Source organism: Chanodichthys erythropterus, chromosome 4 (assembly GCF_024489055.1).
Source record: "Chanodichthys erythropterus isolate Z2021 chromosome 4, ASM2448905v1, whole genome shotgun sequence".
Lineage (NCBI taxonomy): Eukaryota > Metazoa > Chordata > Actinopteri > Cypriniformes > Xenocyprididae > Chanodichthys > Chanodichthys erythropterus.
In genome coordinates this window covers 36,169,863-36,195,739 of record NC_090224.1, presented here as the reverse complement: position 1 = coordinate 36,195,739, position 25,877 = coordinate 36,169,863, and the positions used below count along the sequence as shown (strand labels likewise).

The window sequence follows — 25,877 nt, the reverse complement described above, 5'->3', positions numbered from 1 at the left end:
AACAAATATTGGAAGTTGAGTGTGAGGCTCAACTTCCAAAGGAATAAACGGAAAACGCTCACTCCGTGCTAACGGACACCATCAGTCAGTCAGTCAGTCTCTCTCGCTGTTTAGTGGCGTTGACTGTCATCCTCAATAAATAAAGTTCTTACAGTAACATGAGGGTGCTCGCAGTGAGTCCAGTGGAGAGAAATCCCCAAACGGGCATTCAGATCTGCCTCCATTTTGTTAGCAACGCCCAACTTCCAATGATCCAATCAATTCCCGAAGGACGAAATCAAGCCCTCTTATTTCAGATGCCGTTTCACTCGGATAGACATCACAGTAGAGAAGAAAAGACAATCAAAACTTTCGCTTCATGTATACTGACTTTAAAAGTGCCCTAGAATTAAAAATTGAATTTATCTTGGCATAGATGAATAACAAGAGTTCAGTACATGGAAATGACATACAGTGAGTCTCAAACACCGTTGTTTCCTCCTTCTTATGTAAATCTCATTTGTTTAAAGAACAGGCGAATCTCAACATAACACCGACTGTTAAGTAACAGTCGGGATCATTAATATGCACGTCCCCAATATTTGCATATGCCAGCCCATGTTCAGAGCATTAGACAAGGGCAGAACGTCTGGATCTGTACACAGCTGAATCATCAGACTAGGTAAGCAAGCAAGAACAACAGCGAAAAATGGCAGATGGAGCGATAATAACTGACATGATCCATGATATCATGATATTTTTAGTGATATTTGTAAATTGTCTTTCTAAATGTTTCGTTAGCATGTTGCTAATGTACTGTTAAATGTGATTAAAGTTACCATCGTTTCTTACTGTATTCACGGAGACAAGACTGTTGTTATTTTCATTTTTTAAACACTTGCAGTCTGTATAATTCTTAAACACAACTTCATTCTTTATAAATCTCTCCAACAGTGTGTAATGTTAGCTTTAGCCACAGAGCACTATCAAACTCATTCAGAATCAAATGTAAACATCCACATAAATACCATACTTACGCGATTAGACATGCTGCATGACGAACACTTTGTAAAGATCCATTTTGAGGGTTATATTAGCTGTGTGAACTTTGTTTATGCTGTTAAAGGCAAGCGCGAGCTCCGGGGGAGGGGAGTGTGAGCATTTAAAGGGGCCGCAGCCTAAACCGGCTCATATAAAATAGGCAGTTAAAAAAATTAATAAAAAAAAAAAATCTATGGGGTATTTTGAGCTGAAACTTCACAGACACATTCAGGGGACACCTTAGACTTATATTACATCTTTTAAAAAGACGTTCTATGGCACCTTTAAATGCTCTGGTGAGGAGATAAACATGGGGGTGGGGTCTATGCTGATAGGGCAGAGTCCGTCAGAAGTTGTGGGTGGGGGCTAAGCAGTGTGACATCACATTGCATAGAAATGCCAAACTGCATTATGATTTATGGGGATTAAAAAAGGAGTGGGTGGATTTTTACCATTATAGGGTCGTTATGTTCACACATTGCCAACACACACTTATGTTCAAACACCATGTAAAAGCGAATTTTGCATAATACAGTAGGTCCTCTTTAAAGCAGTCATAGTGAAGTTCTTCTCCAACGAGCCACCTCTTGATATTTCATCCGAGCAAATTTTACATGTTATTTCAGCATTATTTTTAGTCACAGTGAAGTATGTCTGTCCACGCAGCTAGCATGATGTATCATTTTTCCACGCTGTGTGCATGAAGTAGATGCCAAATAGTGCTCCGGTCAGTGATTTCAGCCCTCCCCCCCCAAAAATTAATAAATGTGAAACTGAATTATTTATTCAGTTGCTGAAATTTCAGTGCATCACTAATTTTTATGCTTATTAAGAGTAAAAAGCTTTTAGCTCAGCAACATACTAACATCAAATGCCATTGAAATCAATTGCAAGTCTCTCACGTGAAGTGCTATTTGTGATTTGCTACCCATGAGGAGCATTCTAAATCAGTCACTGATGATCTCCCATGATGCTTAGGTTCCTGCCTCAGAAGCCAGCTGCCTATCTAGGGAGTTGCTAGGCTTCGGAACAGAGCTAATACATCAATCCAGCAAAGAAAACCAACAAATCCGCATTTCCAAAATTAGACTTTTATTGGTCATTTGGGCTGCAATGGGTCATAATATCAACAAGTAATTGCAAACAGAGCCCACAGAACTCTGGACAGCCATCGTCCATTAAAAAGCTGTTAATCATCTTATGGCTGTGAGCCTTGTGAGTGGACTGGCATTGTACTTCCATCCTGCTCTTTTAATTGGCCCTCCAGTGATACACACACACACACACACGCACACACACCATTACGGTTCTCTACCAGGCAGAGACAGTTATGATGAGGGCTTAGGTCCACCATTACAGTTTAGTTCAAACATGAAGATCCCGAAGGATCGTGCGTTTAGGAGTATGGCCTCGGAGCCTCGAACGTCAGTCGACCTCTTTGATCCGTGAGAGTGGCCCGGGGGAGAAGACAATGGAAATGCAGAACGTAGCAGAGAAGAACAAAGGAAGCGGAAGGTCAACATGGAATCCTTGACGAAGGACGTCAAGCAATGAAATTAGAGAACGACGGGCAAATGGAAGGTCATTAACTGGGCGAAATGGAAAAGGAATGTTACGTCATGAAAAGGGGAGGGATGAAAACAACGGGTATCTGGACCAAACTTCGGTCTCACTTAATCGCTTTAGTCTCCTTCGAGGTGGGCATTTCTTTATTCGTGTGTAAATAAATTTCAGAAAGACTGTTTTATACGTAAAAGATAAAAACATGCAAAAATTCTTTTGTCTGTAGTCCAAATTATACATATACAAGTTCTTCACGCCCTGCTCTTCTTCGTAGACTACATCAAAAGAGGAAAAACGAAACAAAAAACTATGTACACACCATTTAATTTACAGTGGAGTAAAAAAATGAAATAATACCAGGCATGAAAGAATACCAGGATGACTAAGGCAGATGACATTTCAAAAAACAGAATGTTTTCATTTGCAAATTACTAAATCACTTCAAAAAATGCAGAGAAAGAGAGAGAGAGAGAGAGAAAGAGAGAAAATAAATGAACAAAACAAAGAGTTCTGCTACCAAATAATAATGCTCGTCTCCCATTTTGCAACCGGCTGCATAAGTTAACGTTTTGGTGGAAAAACAGTGAATATATATCATTTTTTTTGTTTTGTTTTTTAAAAAAGAGAAGAAAACGCAACAAAAAAAGAAAAAAAAAGAAACTGAAATCTATTTTCTAGCATACTGTACAAAGCTGTTCTTTCTGTCTAGCCGCTCTCATTCTTCCACAGCCTTCGTTTTGATACGTGACGTGAACGAACAGCGTGATGTGAGAAACGCAAACAGAAGCATAAACGCCATAAACAGGCTCACGACATAAACACTCCAAAACTCTGAGCCACCAAAGCCATTGAACAGAAAAAAAAACAACATCATCAGATCATATGAACAAAGACAGAAAAAAAAGAAAAATGTAAAAAACGAAACAAAAAAAAGAAAAAATGTACAAAAAGGCACGTAATATCCCAGTGCTTCTGTACTGTGAGATTCAAGTGTAACTTAGCATTCATTTAACGTTCTTTAAGCGTTCCTTCATACGTTTCGTACCGATGATCCTTCAAACTTAGGCGAAAAAATCCTGGACTGAACCCAAACTAGGCAGATTTCCTTCATTAGACCCCCTCCGTCTGCAACAGAGGGCCTCGGAGAGACCTGGTTTTGTTGCCATGGTGATCTTCCTTCCACTTTCTCGTCTCTTGGTTTCTCTGTCTCTTTAGGGTATATTGGTTTCTTCATTGTTTTGATTCTGCACACTGTCCACGTCCTGCAATTAAAAAAAAAGTGCCACACTGTTTTGTTTTGATGTTGTTTCTTTTATTTTTCCTCCTCCTCCAGTTCTCCCTTGTCTTTCTGCGGTCCTGCGGTGATGGCGTAAGCTAGTCGTCGTTGCCTCCGTACATGTCGGCGAGTTTACGGAAGCGAGGGCCCCAGTCGTTGAGGTAGTCATAGTCCTGGTCGCCTCCGCTGCTGGAGGAGTGAAGGGAGCTGAGCGATCCGGCCGTGGAGCCACTGCCCTCGTAGTCAAAGACCAGCAGGGAGTCGTACGGAGGGGCCGTGGGATCGGTGTCGGCCGCCTTCAGACCCTAGGGAACATGACGAGAACGGATGTGCTTTTAAAATACACACATTTCAAAAATAGCACATGGACATAATCTAGTACGACCGTTTTCTTGTCGAATCACTCGTTTGGTACGAGTGTATTCTGTTTAAGTGAAGAGGGGGATGGGATGGAGGAAAAGAAGGAACAAAAGAGGAGGAGGGGAGAAGGATTGGGGTCGCCGTGCAAACAGATGCTGGGCTCTGGAACAGGCTAAAGCGTTTATTTATAAGCGGCTGCGTTCTGGAAACGCGCGGTCTGAGCTCGCACAATTAAACAATGAAGCACTGAATACTCTGTGAGGGCACTGGATGAGAAACAACTAAAGTGAGAAAAGGAAGGAAGGAAGGAAGGAGGAAGGAGTGACAATAGAACTGAAACCCATTAAGTAAAAGAGTGTGTGCGTCCCATCTCACATGCACTATTCTCTACTGTTTTGTAATATATGTGTGCAGGTGAATCCATTTGAATGAACACAAAGACCACTGTGGATTGACTATTATTTCCTGTTATGAAATAATGTATCTTGCCTCTCTGGAAATCTGCAGTCTCTCCAACATTTAAAACGATCCTCTGAAGTTTAACCTATGATCTTTGAATATTATAAATACTAATATATTAACCTTTTTAGTTTTATTTCATTTCTTCTATTGACTAAGCACTTGATTGTATGCGTAGGTGCCAAACAACATGAGATATTCTCCATTTATTTTAACCAATCAAAACAATCGATTGAGATTTGGGAACGTCTCTGATTGGCGGACTTCACATCGGGTCCCGGCAGGTCGTAACACACACAATTCTACCCTTATATTTAGCATTACAGCATAAAAACTGGACACAAAAGCTTGTGCTTTCTGCTTTTCACAATGATGAATTGCATTTTAAGTAATTAAATCCAATGATGGTAGAGGGGGTTTAGAGTGTGGGCACCAGGGCTTGACATTAACTTTTTTGCTGTGGTTTTCCAATAATAGCATTTTCACTGGCCACAATTTTGACATCGATACCATAGGGAAAAACTGCCATATAGATATTTTTAATATTATCTCATCATTTGGCAGCAGGTTTATTAGCTGTCACTTTAAGACCTGACGCACAGATCCATTATACTGTTACACATGCGTTTTCTTTCTCAACTGTTTACATTCACTTAAAACATACTCACTGTGTTTACGTGAATACTAGCCAAGACCAGCATTTTGACATTATTTAGTGTGATTTGACTGTTTAAGCTCAATAAACAGTGGAAAAGAACTCAATTTAGTACAGAGAGGCTTTATGTGGCACACTTTGGGTATGAGAACAAAAGAGTGAATGAGTCAAATGAGTGAGGGGAGGAGGGTTTGTGTGTGAGAGAGAGAGAAAGAGCAGCTGGTATCGTGTGTCTATTCTGAGGAAAATGAGTATTGGAAGCGTTTCAGATATTTCAGTATTGATATGTATCGAAAAGTTGATATTTTTGACAACAGTACATTGCACTTTGTTTATTATTTCAGATGCCATTTTAAAAGACTATAATTTTAAAAAATGTGTATATTATATATAAATTCAACCTGCCAAAGTGGCTAGTAGGAGTGACCGCATTACACGCCCCTGCAGACATACATCCGCATTTGGCGGGTGTTAATGTCAAGCCCTGGTGGGCACCCAATGGCAGAAACATAAATCAGCACCTATGCTTGCATGTTTTGTCTTTAATGATAACAAAAACGATAGAAAATATTAAAATACTGTATGAGCCAAAGTTCTTCAGCCAAAAAAAGCTGAAATTGTCATGGTCACAACAGTTGCTTTCCCAATGTAGCATAAAGAGAGGAGCTAATCATGCTAAAGCTAGCACTTGAAACGTCATTTTCTTTAAAAGGGAAACAACTAGTATTAGGTATGTATTACAGCATTTCAGACGTAACTTTAGATAGATAATGCAACAGAAGCACAAACTTTTTATAGACAAGAACACATCATTGTTGGGCAGATTCAAATGTTCGATTTACTACATGTGCCCAACCAATTTTGGTAGTGAATCAAACATCCGAATGCACGGTCAGTTTGACTGTTTAAAATTCCTCTGGTGCTGTCTAGGTAAGCAGCTCACTTGGTTTTGAAACACTGCCATATTGTACAAATAAAGTTCTATTTTTAGCATAACACTATCCAGACAGAGTGCTAACATAGACTAAACACTGTATAGACGTTCAGTTGACATAATTCTGAATCTTGAAGTCGCTTGTCCAAACAAATCTTTCTGCAGACATAAAATGACTTTAAACAAAACTCATAAGTGACAATATCTGTTCACGTTCGAACGCTAAAAAAAGCTAAAAAATCCTAACTGACAGGTTTCTTTAAAATACAGTTTGGTTGAAACGATTGGCAAACGCTGCCATATATAAAGCCTGTCTGTCTTTTAAGTGAGGCTGCTTACATTTAGCTGTAATGTTTAATTCATTGCCTGATTTAAGCAGTTTCTTGCTAATCTCACACTGCTTTGAGTGCAGTCGCACTGCTTGGAGCGTGTGAGGTCTGCATGTGTGCGTGGGAGGGTGCGCATCCACAGAGTGAAGCATGAGATATTGAATCCCTGAGCCTGGCTAATGATCAACAAAACTAAAAGGACTTGCTCCAATTAACCAATCAATCACCATTAAGTCTTATCACTGGTGCCATCGAGCCATTTTATATGGCGCGACTTCAGAAGAGTGGCGTACCTCGTGGATGAACTCTCCTATGTCTCCGGGATGGGGTGCGGCCGAGCGGATGGGATAGTTGGGCTCGGAGTGCATCGGTCGCTCGTCCAGCCGGCGGATCCCGACGGGCTTGATCATGTCTGGCTCCAGAGTATCGGGCTGCTGCAGCTGGCTCAGATCATAGTCCTGAAGAAACACAGACAATCGCAAACAGGGTTAAACAGGGTCTGCTCAAAGCACATGGGTTTCTGGAAACATCTACATGCAGAATAAGGAAAGTTTTGACATTAAGTAATGCCATTTAAATTCGCTTTATTCCATATGAAGGACATTCATATGGGTTTTCTTTTCAGAAGTTAGCTAAATATGATAAAACCTTGACTGTATATATACACACACACACAGGCACAGACATGCACACACATATAAATATAATAATATATACACACATTTATTATATAAACACAAACTTTTATGTTAGAGACAATTAATCATGATTAATACATTTGAGAACCCTAAATAAAATACTTAAAGTATATTTACATATAAAATAAATAAAACAATTACATTAAAATTAAACACAAAAATGTAAATAAAAAGAAAAAAAATTATTCATTCTCATATTTTATTTCTTTTAGGTTAGCGAGTTGTCATAAATAGCTTTGTATCCACCTTATGTAGCAATGCCAAAGTAAACTATTTTTCCGTGAATTTGAGAGACTTCTGTCAACTGCTATAGGTAAATAACTAGTAGAATAACAAAGTGCAGTAAACAGCACTATTTTTGTGCTACAAGTATTTATAAAATCATAAAACGAGTGTTTATGATTATGATAATCCATTAAAATAATGCGAAACTTTACCAGTTTGCAAAATCAAGCAAAATATCAGACTGTTTTTATACTGCTAAAATAACTGGAAGCACATTCAAGTTACAAAATGGCCACGCCTGCTGTTACCTTAAATATTAAGTGGATAAAAAGAATCAAACTCTATGGTATTTCTTCCTTTACATAGCTAGCTGATAGAGGAAAGTATGCTTCAAATTTCGATTTGCCACTACATTTTAAAATCAGCTGGGTCAGTGTACTTCAAATTTTTTTTTTTTTTTTTTTTAAATGGTGCACACACGCATGCCTGTCATTGACCGCACTAATTGGTTGGTCCACTATGTGGCAAAACTCACAGCTGGCTTGCTGTTTTCAAGAACTACTTGAAGAAAACGATGGAAAATGGCATTAAACCAAAGAAGAAGGTGGAAGAACAACAAAAATGGATATGCATGAGGTTAGAATATACCCGTGACAAGTATAAAAGATGACACGTGTCTGTAAGCGCTCACTTATTACTTTGAAAAGCTAGAACAGTAGAGGCAGGTGGAAATGCAGTATTCCCCGGGCTTAAGTGCATTACTAATGGTTTTCTTTAGATTTAATGTTTTAATTAAAGCTGAAAAATGCCAAATGGTTCCTCTGGGAGTTTAGGGATAGAAAATATCATTAACTTGTAAAACCATAGAATTGCCTCCAAAATGATAAAAACTGAAAATGTGTGTTGTGTGTGTGTGTGTGTGTGTGTGTCAGCTTAGCACCGAGACACTTTACAAAAACCAAAGTCTGACTCAAATGCAAATCTACAAGTCTCACACATACGTGCTCACACCACCAGGGAAAGCAGGAACTGTTTCATCAATTTAAAATTAGTCTACCATTCTCTGACTTATAATCAGCATTACTTGCAAAATGAATGCTGAAAATTAGTCATCGAGATTTCAAACCGCACCACGCAGCTCAAATTAAAATCGTGAACATTTAACGACTGCTTAAAATGAAACTTTTTAACATGTTTTTATTAAACAAGCTAGATTGTATCGAGTTATTCTTAGCTGAAATGATTCTGTATGCCTGGCAGCGGTAGCAGTAGAGAGGGAGCGCATGTACCTGGTCTTCCTCTCCGCCGCCCTCCTCGTCGTATTTGAGTATGTTGTCTCGCACGTCGTCCTCTGGATCGATCAGCAGCTGCTTGGCCTGTCTCTCTTTATCCCGTCTCTTCATCCACATCACAAACATCAACACCAGCACTGCACAGAGAGAGAGAGAGACAGAAAGTGAGAGAGAGATCAATATAAAACGAGCAAAATGACTTGAGATCAGACAGTTATAGGTGCAGTGAGTAATTTTTAGCACCACCAACCAAAATGGACAAATCTCCAAACTCCGCCCCCTCAGTTACTGTCGCTTGCTCAGACAAGCTTCCGAGATTTCCGTGATTTTTCAGTAAAATGGGCGTGTAAGGTAGTAAAAACTGGATTTATATTATTCAGCTATTCTGTTAAGTATTTTATCTGCTGTTTTTCTTTAAAGTTTAACAGGTAAATTAACACAAGTAATGCGATTTAAAACCGTACAGATGGAGAATCTGAAATGCGCGAGAGCTAATCATAAGCTGTGTCTCCATCCGAGCTGCAAATTTAATTTAAACGGAAAACAGTTTCTACATCCCATGTGTTCGTGAACCAAATTGTCACTTCCATGGAAGTTTGAGCAAAATAGAAATGGAAGTTGTGGCCACTGGGAAACTACTGTGGCTCTTTTATTAAACGTAATAAATTACTTTAGAGTGCAGAGACATTCTGAGAAATCTCATCGCTAATGAATGGAGGGAAATTGGCTTCTTTTTGGGGGGCATGTCGAACAGTTTTGGTGGTGACAGTAACCATCATTTTGGCTTTGGCAGCATTTCATGAAGTCTAGAGCCATATTTATGCAATGAGATTGGTCCAAAGTGAATTATTCAGTCACATCTCAAAGCACATGAGTGTTTTTATGCACATCCAGAAATGTATTCTATAAATGTTTCTATCGTAGCTTGTGTTTATGTCTTCTTACTGAATAAAGCATTTATCCACTTCAAGTGTGCTTATAATTTTTTTTATGCACATTTTTTGAAACTGCATTTACTTCTTGGTGTTTCCATCAAGCATTTTTTAAAATAAAATATTAAATAAAAATATGCGGATAGAAACCCAGCTAAAGTAGAAAAGCATCATTTGATTTTGATTCAAATGAAAACATTGGCGTAAGTGAACAGAACCATAAAGCTGCCTCTCGGTACTAAATTGAGTTCTTTTTCACTGCTTATTGCACTTAAACAGTCAAATACACACAAAATAATGTCAAAATGCTGGTGTTGGCGAGTCTTCACGTAAACACAGTCAGTTTGTTTTAAGTGAATGTAAAAAGTTGAGAAAGAAAACAGTATAACGGATCTGTGCGTCTGGTCTTAAAGTCCTGCCAGATTATATGATAATATTAAAAATATCTGCAGTATATGGCAGTTTTTCCCCATGGTATCGATGTCAAAATTATGGCCAGTGAAAACCACTAGCCACAGAGGCTGCTACACAAGCCCTGAACAGAACTGTTCCTATCATTTCCACAACAGTCTTTTGTGACTATATCGCCTCCAAGACCAAAAACAGATCACATGTGCCTGACAGAAATGTGACCAACTGATAAGAACTCCACTGCCTGGAAGAAACAATCTCTGTCTGGTGTGTGTCTTACCCAGCAGGATGATGATGCAGATAAGAATGGCGATGATGGCTCCGGTGCCCAGCCCGGCTGCCATGATGCGTTCCATGTCCACGCAGTCGCCGTGGTGATCGCACTGGCACACTTTGATGCGCAGGTAGGTGGTGTTGGACATGGGCAGGTTACCCGAGTCTGTGATGCTGATGGGCAGCTCGTATATCCCACTTTCCAGGTAACTAATTTTCAGACTTAACTGAGCGTGATCGCCTACAAACCAACCACAAGTATGACAAAACACACACGTCAGATAATGTTTGGCAAGAAAAATAAAACCATAATTGAGTGTTTTGATAAAGAGTTGTGGCGTACCACTGATTCGAGTCAGTGTCCAGTTCCTGCGGATGTCAGAGGGTCGGTTGGGCAGTTCGAAAGCATAGGGCCCAGCGTTGGGGTTGAGGTCTCCGTCTACGGCTGTGATATTGATGGCGTTGGGTTCAGGACGCTCGCACACTTCTGCTTCTTGAGGGAAGACTCGAGGTGCGTTGTCGTTTATGTCCAGCAGGTAGATCTGCAGAGTTCCCGTCCCGCTCGCAGGGGGGACACCTGTCGACGGACAGAAGGGAAAAGAAGGGAAAGTCAATACAAACATCATCTCATGTAGGCAAACTTCTGACTAAGAATAGTCAACTAATCACATTTTAAAACTTTTAAACACTATTTTCAACATGAAAACATAAGATGTTTAACGATTTCTAAAGATGCAATAAACTGACTTTAAGGTCTGGTATTAAGATGTGTTTTGGTCATTTGGATCACAAGTTGTTTACACCTGGTGTTTTAATCCATCTCTTTTGTCCACTTTCAACCACTTCTGTCCTTATTTCTTCGAGGGGAGAGTGTATGGGCTGTTTTTCATGTCCACAGGTTGAAGCGACCACAAATAACATGATATTTAGTCCTGGGAATGCAAATTTTAACAGGGGGAATCCTGCTAAAAAGCAGATTTTACCTCCCAGAACGCGATTTTTACTCGGGGACCCCCCTTGAAATGCGATTGGGCTTGTTTAGGGTTAGCTTTGAGTAGCAATTGGATGAGTTTTGTTGTGAAAACCTGGCAACCCTGTCTATGGGTTGACAAATGTATGGGTTTTTCAGATCTTTCAATCTAATGGATGAAATAATCTCAAGCAATTTACATAAGAACGCACCCGGAGACGATGGAAAAACACACGGAGAGCTTCAGCTTTCGTTTCTGCTCTGACATTAGGAGTGTGTGTTAGAAATCAGGAATGGTGAGAGAACATTGTGCTTGGTTCATTTTTCATCTTCAACCCAAACTTGGGTCTTCAAAGTTTAAATCCCGCCTGGCTCTTCCCATGATGTTTACGCATTAGGTCAGTAGGCGAAGAGTAGACGGTCTTTTGTGGCTTTTCAAATACATTCGACTACATGAGCGTTTATAACAATCAATACAACAATCCAGTCGAATGCTTTTTCGACTACCTCTGGAAGCGGTTGAAAGTGGAGAAACTTAAAACGTTTTAGACCCTGTTTATACCTGTATTTAGCACCATCCACTTGTGATCCGACCAAAACACATCTTAATACCAGGTGGAAACAAGGCCTTCAAGATTATTCCATACAACCCTTGCTGTATATTGCACGTTCTTGTTTGCAATATGCTTCATGACTATGAATGTTTCGTGGGCGTGACATTTGAGCCTGAGACTATTAGTTGAAAACTGACAATACAGATGAACCACAGCAGTTTAATGACTTTAAGTTCCTCTCATCTGGGTTGGTTGGCATGATAACTCATTTATAAACCATAATGCACAGTCTATAAGATCCAATCATCCTGCCCACATCCATGAAATGTCTGCAAACCAGAGCCCTTATAACCAGCACAGACTGGACCAGTACTACTTAGAAAAGAGCTTAGTTTCTGTTTCAACAAGAGTAACAAGACCTTTCGACTTCACTGATCTTTAAACAAAGAACAAAAGACAGGCAGGCTGATGGAGCTGCGGCTTTCTCTTCTTCTCCTGCTGGCATTCACAGCACATTTTTTAATCCGTTCCAGCCTGAAAACAACTAAATCAAGTACGACTAAGTATCCTTAATTTATTGAATCAGGTGTGTGAATCAGCATTGAACTAGTTGCGAAAAGCCTTCTTTGTGGGAAAGGGTTTCGATGAGCACCACACAAAGATTTAACTGAGCTGAGGCAGGAATTCACTAAGAATGCTAAGTTAGCATTGCTTATTTCTAAGTCTGCATTGTTTTAGTGGATTGTTTTGTTTTAGCAAATTCACAAATTTAATTATGCAACTTAGGTAACAGCACAGACACTCCCCAAAAAATCTGTTCTGAAGTCAGTTTGCACAATGCAACTTTTGTTCGCCAAATTAACTCTGCTTAACTACTATAGCACAAATTAACTAGCAAGTCACAAGAGCTTCCTGAAAATGTAATAACTTATACTCACATATAAAAAACATGTAGAACTGTGGTAAATGACATCACACAGGAGATGGAGTAATAACTTTGCTATTTAATTGGTTTTGAGATTGAATTAGTGTCAGATTTTTTGCTATAAGATCACTTTGCTATTGTTATTCTCTATTGTTTTGCTTGATTTACTCCAAATGTTCGTTGGAACTATGGTTTCAGGAAACACAGAATCATTGAATTATGTTGGTAATGGCGGAACTTGCAACTGTACACTCTAAAAAAATGCTGGGTTAAAAACAACCCAATTTGGACAAACCCAGCAGTTGGGTTAAATGTTTGACCAACCTGCTGGGCAGTTAGATTTAACTCAACTATTGTTTAAAAATTACTCTATGACTGGCTTAAAATGAACCCAAAATTGGTTGGAAATTAAAAATCAACACATAATTACTAGAGGCAACAATAATAATCAAAAGTAAACAATTAATAAGCAATTTAATAAATGTTTATTTAATTATTATTTATTAAACTTATGAATAAATGTTCACTTCTTAAACATATGAATAAATGTTAATTTTCAACTTATTTTGGGTTCATTTTAAGCAAGCAATACAGTAATTTTTAAACAATAGTTAAGTTAGCAGGTTGGTCAAACATTTAACCCAACTTGGGCTGTTTTTAACCCAGCATTTTTGTATCTGGCTAACAATGCTTTTGGGAAATGCACCCCAGATCTGTTCCGAGTGCTCGGTTGTGATGGATGCAGCAGAATACAATAATATAAAACATTTTCTGTAACTGTACAGCATCACTGCACCACTGCGATCTACCTTTAAAATACTGACTGCAGCACACAGCTGGATACAACGCTCTTCTCCATAATTTAATCAATTACAGTTTCAGTGATTGCTAGGAAATGTACACAAACATCCCTTTTAAATAAGTAATTTTTTAATTAAATAAAATTGCTTAACAAAATTAACCCCTGCTTTCCAGCACAATGATAATTGCCCATGCAAGTAGTTGATTTCACGCAAACAGTGCTGATCTATAACAAGCCTAATTTGCATAGAAAGGTGTGTTTATGCTAAAAAGAATGAAAATGACTTCATTTACATACAGTTCATTGCTATTTCAGCACATTTAAATTGGATAACAGGTGGGTTTTTGCACTCAAGATACCGCATACAAAAATGGCACAACTGTTTAGTGAGTGTTTCTGGAGACAAGCTTTCAAATTTACAGCGTGTGTGTGAGAGGGGGTTTGTTTCAGAGCTCTGATGCAGCGAGAATGTTAAACACCACAGCAGAATAGGGCCTAGCAGACTTCTGTAGACTCTTTCACACAGCGGGTAGTGTATGTGCATATGGGAGAGGCTGCTTCAAAGAACAACCCAAAGAAAGTGAGCACATAGACATTCAGAATGAGTTTGCATATGTTGCATAGTGTGATCATTAACATGGATGTGTGGGCACGCGTATATTTCTGAGTTTGTTCGGTTGCAATTTCTCCCTACAGCTAAAATCAATGGAATCAGTCGATCTCAACTGCTTCTGCATATATATACACATACAAACACTGTTGCTCCTACCGTTGTCAGAGGCCATAAATGTGGCATTGTAGAGGTTGTTTTTAACATAGGGAGACTCTCGGTCCAAAACTGCAATTGTGGAAATTCGTCCATTGTTGGGGTCGATCTCCAGCCAGTTGGCGGGGTCAAACAATTTAGAGTACCTTTAATACAAAAACACACCAAACAGAGATGGTTAACATTCATTCATTTAACCACTGAAATGGGAGAAACATTACAAAACACAATGTTTATATACTTTTATACTGGCCTACTATTTCTGCAGTATATACTCTGTATACTACATTTGTCAAATTGCAGTGTGTTTAACTTAACCTCCTATTTCCAGTGTGACCATTGTAGCTTTTGTTAACTAAAACTAATAAAAATTGTTTTTGTTAATTGAAATAAAGCGGAAAAAAATATAAATATTACAAGAAAAACTTAAACAAGATAAACTGAAATAAATAAGTTTAAGCTGAAGTGCTGAAATGACTAACACAGAAATAAAAATAAATAAAGCTATACAGAAATATTCAATTAAATGAAAATTTAAAAATTAAAAGATGATTTAAATATATTCAAATGATTCAATAAATTCTATAATACTGAATAAATAAAACTAAACAATCAGTGTAAATATTGTAAAAAAGTGTAAACATTGGAATTAGTGACAATTTTTAACATATGCTATTTGACAGCACATATATTTTATAAACATTGTTTATCAATAATAATTTTTTTGAGAATGATAACTGAAAATCTTTTGTTAAATAAAACATGCAACATAATGAAGTCATGTGACAACAATGTAGCATAGTAGTTTAAACGTTTATCATTGCATAATGCCAACTCTTTTTCACATTATTTAAAAAAAATACTAGATAGTATACAATTTTTACTGTGACATATTTAATATAGACCATATTCATGGCCATTCATTTTACATAACTTTGTTACAACCTCTTCTTTTTGCTCCTGCGCCTTTAAGACTTCTGTATGTAAATAACCTCTGACATGATTGACTGAGCGACAATTTCTGAGAGATACATTCTTGCAGCTTAGTTTCATCAAATGTTCTGGGTGGACTAGCAAGAAAGCTTTGCTTTGTTCTTCATAGTGCATAAAACTCTCCAATTTAAAAAAAAATCCTTTCCAACCATGTGTGTAGATGCATGTGTGTGTTTCAATACCTAATAGTCTGCTGCATATATCTGTCTGGATCATGAGCAGTAAAAGTTGTTAGACTCGACCACTGCGGAAGCCCCTCCTCCAGTCTGATCTGTTTGGGGTTGGGGTCAAAGTTCGGGCTTTCGTTCACATCGATGACACGTATGGACACGGTGGCTGTAGACTGGCGGGTGCGATGGATCCCGCTTGCCAGCGGCACTTCATTTTCAGCGACAACAGTCAGCATGAATGATCGATTCATCTCAAAATCAATTGGCTGTACATAAGAACACACACACATACACACACACACACACACACACACACACACACAATCAAGTTAAAGGAGCTGTTAGGGAAAAGAATCAAAATGATACAATGAATGGATTGTGTTGCAATTAAATACACAGAGGAGAAATGTTTGAATAATAATTAATGAATGACTCATTCTCAATTAGAAGACATATAAACCATTAACTCAGCTGAACAGCAGGTGGAAGCTGTTTCCATGGAGACCGTCTTTTACTCTGTATTTGAACCCGTGCCTATGAGCCTCTAGTGAGACTCTAGCGAATAGCAACACAACCCATTTTTACAGCGTTTATTCAACAGTTTAGGGCTGCACGACTAATCAAAATGAACGCGAAATCGTGATTTGGCTAAGCGGGGTTATGGAAACGCAATGGCTGCGATTATATTTTATGCGCAGCTTGTCAGTGAAGCACGGCTCTGTGATCAGTAGTAAATGATGCTGAAAGCACTGCGAGTTTGAGACACTTATAACGTGCATTTGAAAAAGCAAAAAACATCTTTCCAAACATGAGAAGCATTTATGAACCTCTTGTCCAACAAAAGACAGCATTTAATAACATCATTTACTCCAAATTCACTTCATAATTTCAGTCGAGTGCTTGAAAACATCCTTCTGTGAGATACAGGCAACATACACAACATATTATTTCATAGTATTCTATACAATAGAATAAAAGCTATGTCGATTAGCATTGCATTATAAATATACTTTATTGTCATGAAAAAACCAGAGGAGGCTTGAAGAACTCAGATTAACCAGCAGAGTGCTGAGACTTTTCACTTTTTGTATCTCTCTGCTTATCTGGATCTGGAGCAGAATCGTTCACATATTCCAGACCTGATCTGTCACAGTATGTTCATTTCTCAGTAAGTTTGAGAGTGTTACCTTGACGACTGTGACAAGGCCTTCGTTGGTAACAGGGTCAGTGGGGATGGAAAAGCGTCCGGTTGGATCCCCAGATATGATCCTGTACACGGCATTCCAGGCGGGAGTCCCCGGTTCATCTTTGTCAGTCACGGTGAGATTCGTCACTATCACATTCACACGGTTCTCTGGGACCTCACCATGGAACTACAGAGACAGACAGAGAGAGATCGATTTTCAGCAAAGATGGCTTTCGCGAGACGCGTGTTCAAGTGTCTCTGTGTGTGTCACTCACAGTCTCTCGGGTAAACTCCGGAGCGTTGTCATTGACATCCAGCAGGCGTATGACAGCAGTGGCGGTGTTGGACAGACCATAAGTGGGGTTTCCCTCCATATCGGTAGCCTGAATGATCAGGGTGTATTGAGGCACCTTCTGCTCGGCACAAAAAAAACAAGTTGGGTTGAAAACACAAGAAGGAAATGGTTTACATGCAGTGGTTCTCTACTCGCCGTGGAATATGGGAAGCATTATGTTTGCATCTTATTACTTAAAAAACTGTTGTTACTATTTTAAATAGTTTTCAGTAATTGACTAAAAATATATAGGCTATATTCGATGAAAAACAAACTTAAAAAAATAGTTGAAGATTAGAAATGTTGCTTCAGCAAATTACTGAACTAAAATAAGTTGAAGTTCTAAAATTACTTAAACTAAAACTGAAATAAAATAAAATAAATTAAAGCTATAAGAAATAGTTTGAAAACAATAAAAAATACAAAAGCACAAAATTAGCACATAAAAAATAAAAAGCACATAAAACTTAAATTAAAATAAAAAGTAAAATCTAATTCATAACATTTAGAAATACTATATTAAAGGGTTAATTCACCCAAAACTGAAAATTATCCCATAATTTTCTCACCCTCAAGCCATCCTAGATGTATATGACTTTTTTCTTTCAGACGAACACAATCATATATTAAAAATATCCTTGCTCCTCCAAGCTTTATAATGATAGTAAATGGGGATTTTGAAGCCCCAAAAAGTGCATCCATCCATCATAAAAGTAATCCATACGACTCCAGAGGGTTAATAAAGGCCTTCTGAAGTGAAACAATGTGTTTTTGTAAGAAAAATATCCATATTTATAACTTTATAAACTATAATATCTGGCTTCCGATAACAGCTGTACACAAATCTCTCGCGGTTCAAACAAATAGGGCTGGGCAACAAACTCAAGCTCCATATCTGTTATAATCGTCCGACATTTCTCTTTAAAACTTCCTGTTTTAGACTTCTAATTTGTGACCGTGTTTTGTTTTGATCCTCTGCGCTTCCGTATTCGTCAACACTTCATCCGTGGAAACTAGACTCGCATACAGCCGTTACCGGAAGCCAGTTATTATAGTTTATAAAGTTAAAAATACGGATATTTTTCTTACAAAAACCCATCGCTTCAGAAGGCCTTTATTAACCCCCTGGAGTCGTATGGATTATTTTCATGATGAATGGATGCACTTTTTGGACTTCAAAATCTAAGGTACCATTCACTACCATTATGAAGCTTGGAAGAGCCAGGATATATTTTAATATAATTGTGTTCGTCTGAAAGAAGATAGTCATATACACCTAGAATGGCTTGAGGGTGAGTAAATCATGGGAAAATGTTCAATTTTGAGTGAACTAATCCTTTAATATATAAATATTTATAGAATAACTGGTTTTGAACCTCTGTTGTGAATTTCTGATATTCCGCTATAGCACACACTTCCTCGTACCTCACGGTCCAGGCCTGCAGCTACAGTGATGATTTTGCCGGTCTTGTTGTTGATAGTGAACATATTGGAGGAGGGGCTTTCGGGGGTCTGTGAGAGGATCTTGTATCTGAGCATCCCATTGGCTGTATTTGGGTCATCCTTATCCTGGGAGGTCACTGTCATTACAAATGTACCTAGAAGGGAGTAATAAATGTCAGCTTTCACTCCATTGGTGAAGGTGTGTGGAATAAACTGTGTCAAAAGCGTGTGTGTGTACCTGGTTTGGCGCCCTCATCCACGGTTCCATTCCAGATCTGGTGTGTGAACTCGGGCCGGTTGTCGTTCATATCGATGACATTGATGATGATGTCAATGGGGTTCTCCATCTGGTTCCCATTGATGTCCACGGCATGAGCGCGTAGCTGTGAATGCAAACACACACTTATAGTCACCGTTTACATGAAAACTCCTCATGAAAACAAAAGCTGGAACAATAAACACACAAGTCTACATCTGTGCAGCTATGCAAACAACATCTACCCTTTCACTGTTATTCTGATTCGAAATTACACTACAGTTCAAAAGTTCAAAAGTTTGGGATTGGTATGTTTATATATATATATTTTAAAAAAAATTATTTTAAAAAAAATCTATGGGGTATTTTGAGCTGAAACTTCACAGACACATGAATAAAAGTATTAAAATAAAAGTATGATGCACACAGTGAACTGCTCTCAGAATCACGAGTTTTGAGAACATCATTGAACATCCACAGTGTGTTTCAGTGTGTTTATGCCATTAAGAGCTGTTTTTGATGCAACATTCAGAAGACATTTATAATAATCATTTCACACATTTTCTGCAGCCAAATGAGGAAAACTGTAACTCTAATACAATGTCAGTGGAAAAGAGGCTATTTACCGCCACACTCATTTACAGCGGTCATTCGGGTTAAGCAACTGCTGCAGTTGACTTGGTTGCCGTTTGTGTGCTAGAGCAGTTTTAGGTCTCCTGCATATATGCATGAGCTATCCGAAGGAAGCCTGATGCTTCACCTCTGGCACCATTAGGAAGCAAAACATTTTATATTCATGTAATCTCTGCATAATTTGAATCTGAATGTGGATTAGGTGGACACTGAGGGAGGTTAACAGCCTCTCGGGTCCAGTAGTGAAGTGAAAGGGTATTGAAACCAGGCAGGAAAAGTTTGAAACTACTTCCAGTGGAGATTGAGGATTGTTCTTACTTAGGAAAAGCCAGATTTAGGGAATGCCCCCCTGCGAGCACAATGAATGAATGTGTGTGTGTGACTTAGTGTTAGGATAAGCTCCTCCGAGTTTAATTTTGCCTGCTCTCCTCTTCACGGTACAGTGGATTAGAGGGATGTCAAAGGTCACATTCTCAGACTGGCTGCCATGGTAACTATGACACATGTAATTTATTGGGAGTTTTAGAGGGCTTCTCTCTGTCCTGGATGGAATGCACAGATCTAAAGACCAAAAGCCTGATGTTTAAACATTGTGTATGCAAGAAACAGGCATTGAAAAGTGTGCAGGCTAACCCATGCACACGTTTGTGTTTATTAAAAAAAAAAAAAAAAAAACTTTAAATGAAAATTTAAGTAATAAATAAACTCTTTTATTGGGCAATTTGGCGACTCCTGTGTCCAAATATAAACGCCAGATTTATAATAGTGCTTGTCTTATACTTCTAGCATCATGCAGGAGTAATAAAATTATATATTTTTTGTAGCTAATTACACATTAGAACATTAGAATGAACCTCATTGGTTCTCGCACATCAAGCAAACATGCTTGAGCTTCCATTTACCACACCTGATGTGAGTTGATGAATGTTTATGCGAATAAAAGCCTAAATTCAATTTGTTCATCATATAAAGTGATCGAATCTCTTCAGAAAATTAATACTACATCACTCAATTAGTCAACACATTAGTTTTACGATCCCTTTACAAACTTTTTGAAGCATCAAAGTTTCAGTTGCGTAGCTGTTAATGGAGGGACAGAAATCTCTCAGATTTCATCAAAAATATCTTAATTTGTTTTCTGAAGATGAATGAAAGTCTAACAGGTTTGAAATGACTTGAGGGTGAGTAATTAATGACAGAATTCATAAGATCATTCTTCAGATTTTATAAATCTGAAGAATTTTGCGCACCTGTTTTTAGGATGAAATGTGCACAAAAGTTCTCAAGACACTGAGTCATACACACACACACACTTACGTGGAAGTTGGGGATGTGTTCTCTGTCCAGCGGTTTGGTGACGGACAGGATTCCTGAAATGGGATCGATGATAAACAGGCCGGTGGGGTTTTGGTCGGCTCCTGGCCCAGTCACGCTATAGCGCAGTGTGTTACTCTTGTCCTTATCTGACTGGATCTGAAACACAAACGCACAAATTTTGCAGGATAAACATAAAATTGAATTCTGCGCAGGTGCATAACAACTCGATGAATGAATTACCGTTTATTTTTATCGTACGTTTTCAACTACACTTCACATGATGAACCAATGTTGTTTTTCTTTGTGTACACACTCACTTTCACAAGCTCTTCGGGGAATTGTTTTCTGGAGTTCTCAAGCACGTTGACAGGAGGAATGACCCAGTCTCTTTTCACGCGATTCACACTGCCGTCGCCCTTGACAACCACACTGTGCCGCGGAAACAGTATCTCTGGCACCTGGCAAAGAAAAAGGAAAAAAAACGGCGAAAAGAACAACAGTTAGATTCACAAACACCCACACGCTCAATGTACATTAGGTGATGCGCACACACCCACACTGCAGCACTCGCAATACATCTGACCCGGCCCCAAATAATTACAGAATTAATTTTACCCTCTGTAATGGGGTCATAAATATCACTGCTGCTCCATCGTTAAATCCCAGAGCAGTAACACCCACATAGTGAATGTGAAAGTGTGTGTCGACTTTGCAGTTGTTTCATTTTCTTTCTCCACGAGCCTTGTTATTCAGCGCCAAAGGCAGTCAGAGATGTGCTTGACCAGACATTTGCCCTGCTCTTAGTGTTATACAGAACAAAACCCCCTCTGAGTGTTCAGTTAAGAGTCCAACACAATACAAAGACTGACTTCTTTATGCAAGTACAAAATCTGAGTGTGTTTGCTTATGAAGGGACTCAATATTTCCTCTCAGTTGATATCAACTAAGCCTCCCTTTCTCTTGACCTATCTCTTCTCTCTTCCTCTCGGTGGTGAAATATTGCAGGTAATGATAGCGACATGGGGGCGGGTGGCAGTTCGGCGTTGATGGAAGGAGATGGATTCTCTCATTTTTCTCTCTCGCTGCTATGACTCAGGTGATGAGCTAACTCGTTAGCCTTGTACCTACTCATAGTCTCACTATCTCTCCAAACTAACAAAGTGACAACATAAACATCGGCTGAACTGTTGGAAAAACATCTTTCGCCTCAGTTCGCTCTCGTTTACTTTTCATATCTCCTGTTTTCTCTCTCATTCCACATTCATTGCCTTCTCTATCTGTTATTTCTATCTGTATAAACTTGGGCTGGGCTATTGATGAAATTTAATGAAATTTGAAATGTTTAATGAAAGAGGTAAAAACAATAAAAATCTACTTTAAATTAAGCAAGGCATGTTTTTCCACATTTTTTTTTTTTTCTAAGAATGATGGATACAGGCTTCCCATTCTTTCTGGCCAATTAATTTCAATGATTTATCCATTAATTAGCCATTTGTGAATACTTAATAGGGTTTGTATTGAGTTTTCACTTTATCGAGCCATCTGTAGCTGAAAAAATACTTGACCATAACAAGAAATAATTATATTTTCATGGCCTTTTAAGATTTTAATTTCCATTTATTGTCATGATTTACAGAGCTCTGGAAAGCACACCTTTGATTATTTGGAATATTGAATTCCCTGATTTTCCATGTTTTTCAGGATCATGGGAACCCCGAATATAGTAATTTTCATTCAAATGCACCAGTAAATCAATTCATAGTAATAAACAGCAATATGTATCTACACTACCTGTTTAAAAGTTTGGGGCCAGTAAGATTTATATTTAAAGATATTAATATTAAAGATATTTTAATATTTAAATACTTTTATTCAACAAGGATGCATTAAACCTGCTTTCAACATCGATAATAATAAGAAATGTTTCAGTCATGTGACACTGAAGACTAGAGTAATGGCTGCTGAAAATTCAGCTTTGCCATCACGGGACAAAATTACATTTAAAAAAACCCACCATCAAAATAGAAAACAGTTATTTTACATTGTAATAATATTTGACAATATTACTGTAACTTATACTGTATTTTTAAACAAATAAATGCAGCTTTGGAGAGCATATGAGACATTACAAAAATTGTAAATTTTCTAACCCCAAAATTTTGGATGGTAGTGTACAGTGTATTTCAGTTTAATACATGAGAAATGCCATTTAAACATTTTAGGGATGCTTGTTTCCACCACTGAAAAAAAAAATAAAAAAGGTAATTGTGACATTTTTGAGACTTCTTTCACAATTCTGACATTTTTTCTCACAATTGCGAGTTTACATCTTACAATAAAGTCAGAATTGTGAGATATAAACTTGCAATTCTAAGAAAAAAAGTCGGTCCTCAGAATTGTGAGATTTAAACTCGTAATTACAAGAAAAAAGTCACAATTGTGAGAAAAAAGTCAGAAGTGTGAGATATAAACTTGTAATTACAAGAAAAAAGTCAAATTGCGAGATATACACTCGTAATTACAAGAAAAGTCAGAATTGTGAGATATAGACTCGTAATTACAAGAAAAAAGTCAAATTGCGAGATATACACTCGTAATTACAAGAAAAGTCAGAATTGTGAGATATAGACTCGTAATTACAAGAAAAAAGTCAGAATTGCGAGAAAAAAGTCAGAATGGTGAGAAAAAAGTCACAATTGTGAGAAAATAGTCAGAAGTGTGAGATATAAACTCGTAATTACAAGAAAAAGTCAGAATTGTGAGATATAAACTTGTAATTACAAGAAAAGTCAGAATTGCAATAAAAAAGTCAGAATTGTGAGAAAAAAAAGTCGTAATTATCTTTTAAATTGTTTTATTCCGTGGTGGAAACAATCTTCCATAGTTTTTGCTACTTACTTTAAAACAGAGATGTAATTAAAACATATCAAGATAAGGAGTGGGATTAGTTGCAAAACTAGTCTAATGACACATTCTTTAGAAAACTTAACGGCCAAATTAAAAGCTCATTACAATCGCCATGGTATTCCCAGAGTTGCTTGGTTTTAGCATCACCAGCAAACTCAGGGGTAATATTTCCTTCGCCCTCTCCTCCTTTGCCTCCTCGACCATCTCGGCCTTTATCTCGCCCTTATCCGCTCTCGTCCCCCCGCTGGCTCCTCTCGTCCTCCTTCCCCTTGGCGGCAGTGAGTGGGCATGTGCGCGTCAGTAATAAAGAGTAAATTCTCCCTGTCTCCGAGCAGAAGGCAGGGCTATGAGACATATGGTTAGTGTTCCCAAGCTGAGGGTCCAGATCTCCACTGTCTAATGTATCCTCCTGCCTTAATGTCTCTTTAGCATCGTTAAACATTAATTACAGCCCTACTATCAACGTGTTAGTGCTCTGCTAATTTTCTAATATAGTTTTATTAGTGCTTTGGCTTTGTCACAGAGGCCCTCGGATAAAGAGAGACATTTTTGTGAGCTCACATTCGCACAATGGCTGTTTGATGGTGTAATTGCAGCGTGAGGCTAGTTTAGAAACGCCATGCGCTGTTAGCGATCTGACACAGTTATAATTAGTGTGATTTTCGCAGTCACGCAGCCGCCGTTCCCTGTTAACATGCGAGCGCGCCTGACTTCCTACCTGCTTGGGCTGGGTGAAGTTGACGTGTACCAGCCATTGCTCTTGAGACTTCACGTCCTTGGCCTTAATCTCCATGCTCCGCCCCTTCCTGTCGGAGAGCTGCAGGGTTCGCGCTGCGAAAACCGTCCCGTCTGCCTCTATCCGGAAATCCGCAGGGTCTCCGCTCTCGAAGCGCAAGCCGGAGCCTCTGCCACAGTCCACGAAATCCACTGCAAAAGAGAAAGAGAGATAGAGTGGACTGAGTCCAGGCCTGCTTTTGTTTTTAAACTGCAAACATCTTTTTTCTTTTTTTGCAAAAAAAAAAAAAAAAAACAAGCACACAGGAAATCACATTCCCGCTCCTCCACAAGGGAATAATGGTTTTACTTGGTTTTAAAAGTGAGGACAAGGAGAGCAAGAGATGGAAAGTGTGCACTGACACAGAGAAAAAGAGAGAGAGAAAGAGAGAGAGAGAGAGAGAGAGGGAGAGAGGGAGAGAGAGAGATGGTAGGAAAGGAGAGCAGGTACAACTTCTGAAGCTCTTCTGCATTATTCATGCTGAGACATCCCCTGCAGGCCCCCAGGTGTGCCGAGGAATGGAGGAACAGGAGGACGAGGAGACAAAGAGAGAGAGGGATGAGGGGAGGGAAAAAGAGGGAAAACTGAGAAAAAGCCGGGTTGAGAGGTATCTGCGGCACAGCACTGGAGGGAATCGCATTAGAAGTACAGACATAAACAAATGAATGTGCTTTATTTATTATGCCGCAATTAGAGAACACAGACAGACAATTACACGCCCAGAACTGAGAGCGACGGCGGGACGCTCTCCTATCAGCACGCATTTGTTTGCGAGAAGCCTCGTATTGACTGGGCTCATTTGTCTGACATTTTTCATCTTTCAAGCAGAACGCCAGATCTCATTATCCAGCCCAGGTGGACGGCGCACGTGATTTCTCGCAGAGCGTTAACGTGACACGGTATATAGCTGCAGTGGACGCGCGATTACTGACAGGGATTCATTTTGCCGTTCATTAGTCCTGTCAGGACATAAACAATTCATAAAAACACATGTAAGCACATTAGTGTTGGTATGATAGTAAAATTTTGGCCACTTAGATGCAAACATGCACAGACAGTTGAATATGCATGATCAATTTGCATATCATTATATTCGCTAGGGGTGTAACGGTTCTCCGTAAAAAATCAAACCGTACTGTTCTCAACCCAAGGTTCGACATGCGGTTCATTTTAAATCTGACACATCTATGTTATGGTTTGCTGAAAATAACAATGCATAAAACAGACAGTTCAGCTAATGTGTGTTTCTGTTGACGGATACGCATTCTGGCTTCCCAATACACTACAGCAGCGATGAGCAAAAAAATCACAATAAAGTTTTCTAGCAAACATAGTAGGTGAGTGAACGTGAACATTCGAGAAAGATATTCGAGTGTCATTATGTTGGATCAGTGCATAATGTCTTAAAGTGACAGTGGC

At 38.7% G+C, this 25,877-nt stretch overlaps 1 protein-coding gene across 1 annotated transcript in view; it reads right to left on the bottom strand.

The window, feature by feature from the left end:
• Positions 1–1,133: 1,133 nt before the first annotated feature.
• Positions 1,134–25,877, bottom strand: part of cdh2 (cadherin 2, type 1, N-cadherin (neuronal)) — a 54,553-nt gene continuing 29,809 nt past the window's right edge. The window contains exons 3-16 of the mRNA XM_067384847.1: positions 24,402–24,610; positions 21,094–21,234; positions 20,777–20,932; positions 18,809–18,953; positions 18,553–18,725; positions 17,069–17,206; positions 16,795–16,980; positions 15,620–15,873; positions 14,448–14,590; positions 10,771–11,004; positions 10,435–10,668; positions 8,809–8,948; positions 6,890–7,054; positions 1,134–4,164 (exon numbers count right to left, since the gene is read on the bottom strand). Coding sequence (XP_067240948.1) covers positions 3,958–4,164; positions 6,890–7,054; positions 8,809–8,948; positions 10,435–10,668; positions 10,771–11,004; positions 14,448–14,590; positions 15,620–15,873; positions 16,795–16,980; positions 17,069–17,206; positions 18,553–18,725; positions 18,809–18,953; positions 20,777–20,932; positions 21,094–21,234; positions 24,402–24,610 — 2,525 coding nt within the window. The 3' untranslated portion in view covers positions 1,134–3,957. The remainder of the gene's footprint in view (positions 4,165–6,889; positions 7,055–8,808; positions 8,949–10,434; positions 10,669–10,770; positions 11,005–14,447; positions 14,591–15,619; positions 15,874–16,794; positions 16,981–17,068; positions 17,207–18,552; positions 18,726–18,808; positions 18,954–20,776; positions 20,933–21,093; positions 21,235–24,401; positions 24,611–25,877) is intronic.